The sequence below is a fragment of the Eurypyga helias genome, unplaced genomic scaffold (genome assembly GCF_000690775.1).
Source record: "Eurypyga helias isolate BGI_N326 unplaced genomic scaffold, ASM69077v1 Scaffold48368, whole genome shotgun sequence".
In the NCBI taxonomy this organism is placed as follows: Eukaryota; Metazoa; Chordata; class Aves; order Eurypygiformes; family Eurypygidae; genus Eurypyga; species Eurypyga helias.
This window is the reverse complement of record NW_010267202.1, coordinates 1-1,076: the sequence shown is the minus strand read 5'-3', so window position 1 is coordinate 1,076 and position 1,076 is coordinate 1. Positions and strand designations below refer to the sequence as shown.

General features: G+C 52.1%; 1 protein-coding gene across 1 annotated transcript; it reads right to left on the bottom strand.

Moving 5' to 3' along the window:
• Positions 1-13: 13 nt before the first annotated feature.
• Positions 14-208, bottom strand: LOC104513843 (homeobox protein Nkx-2.5-like; the record flags this gene model as incomplete). The annotated part of the gene is made up of 1 exon (XM_010157327.1): positions 14-208. A coding segment is annotated over exon 1 (195 nt), but the record flags the coding sequence as incomplete, so codon positions are not given.
• Positions 209-1,076: the final 868 nt, after the last annotated feature.

The window sequence follows — 1,076 nt, the reverse complement described above, 5'->3', positions numbered from 1 at the left end:
TGGCCGGGTGCGCCTCGGGCAGCTCCTCCCGCAGGTCGGGCAGGGCCGGCGGCTCAGCGCCGAACGTCTCCTGCTTGAAGGCGGCCAGCATGCAGGAGGGGGAGGACAGCGACGAGAGCTCCATGGAAGCCAGGCCGCTCTGATGCTGTTCCAGGTTCAAAATATCCTTGACCGAGAAGGGAGTCGTTGTCACAGGGCTAGGAAACATTGCGGAGGAGAGCGGGGCAGCGGCCGGAGCCCAGGGTCATGGAAAAGTAGGTGAGGAGCAGCCAACCTGGAGCAGTGGTGGAGCGTGGGCTCACGGAGGGGGCACATAGCATTCCCGCGGGTAGCCTTGCCTTGTGCACTGGAGGCAGGTAGGACCAGACCATAAGGGAATGGAAGGAGGGACTAGGCAGTTTTTGGGTGACTTTAGCTTTCTATTGGCCAACATTGCAGTGATGGTATGAGAGATGCAAAGTTCCATGTCACCTAATATAGTAATACATCTCAAAAACATCCCCACTCATTTAAAGGGGCGGCACTGTATTTATCCAGCTTTTCCCCGCTGAGTTTGTTGATCCATTAAAAAAAAATATCCAGAATGGCCTAGTGTGTACAAAGCCACTATCTGATGCCATCTATCATACAGTCAGATTAAATAAACAGGCTGGGAGGAAACCATCTAACCAAATATGTGCTGATTTTTTTTTTTTTTTTTTTTAAGCGAGGGAACGGAGGTTTCGGTTTTAGTATTCTGCAATATCCGATCCCAGGAACTAGAAAACGAGAGGTCACTGTGATGTGAAGCGCATTCAAGGGGAAATCCGCGCTTAGTTTTTATACAGATATCCTGAAGCAGCACAACACCCGCAAAATCCAGCTGATAGGAGAGAGCCCCAAGTAGCGCCTGCCTGGCTTTGGAGGGGGAAAATGCGGGTTGGGTTTTCCCCTCGCCTGGCTATAAACCTTTCAAACAGAAAAACCCAGCACTGTCTGCAAAGCAAACCAAACCGGCGGGTTGAAGGCGTTGCAAAATACACAGGGGTCCTGGGGGCAAGAGGGGAGCAAGTCAAAGCAACCAGTCGCTGGGCTGC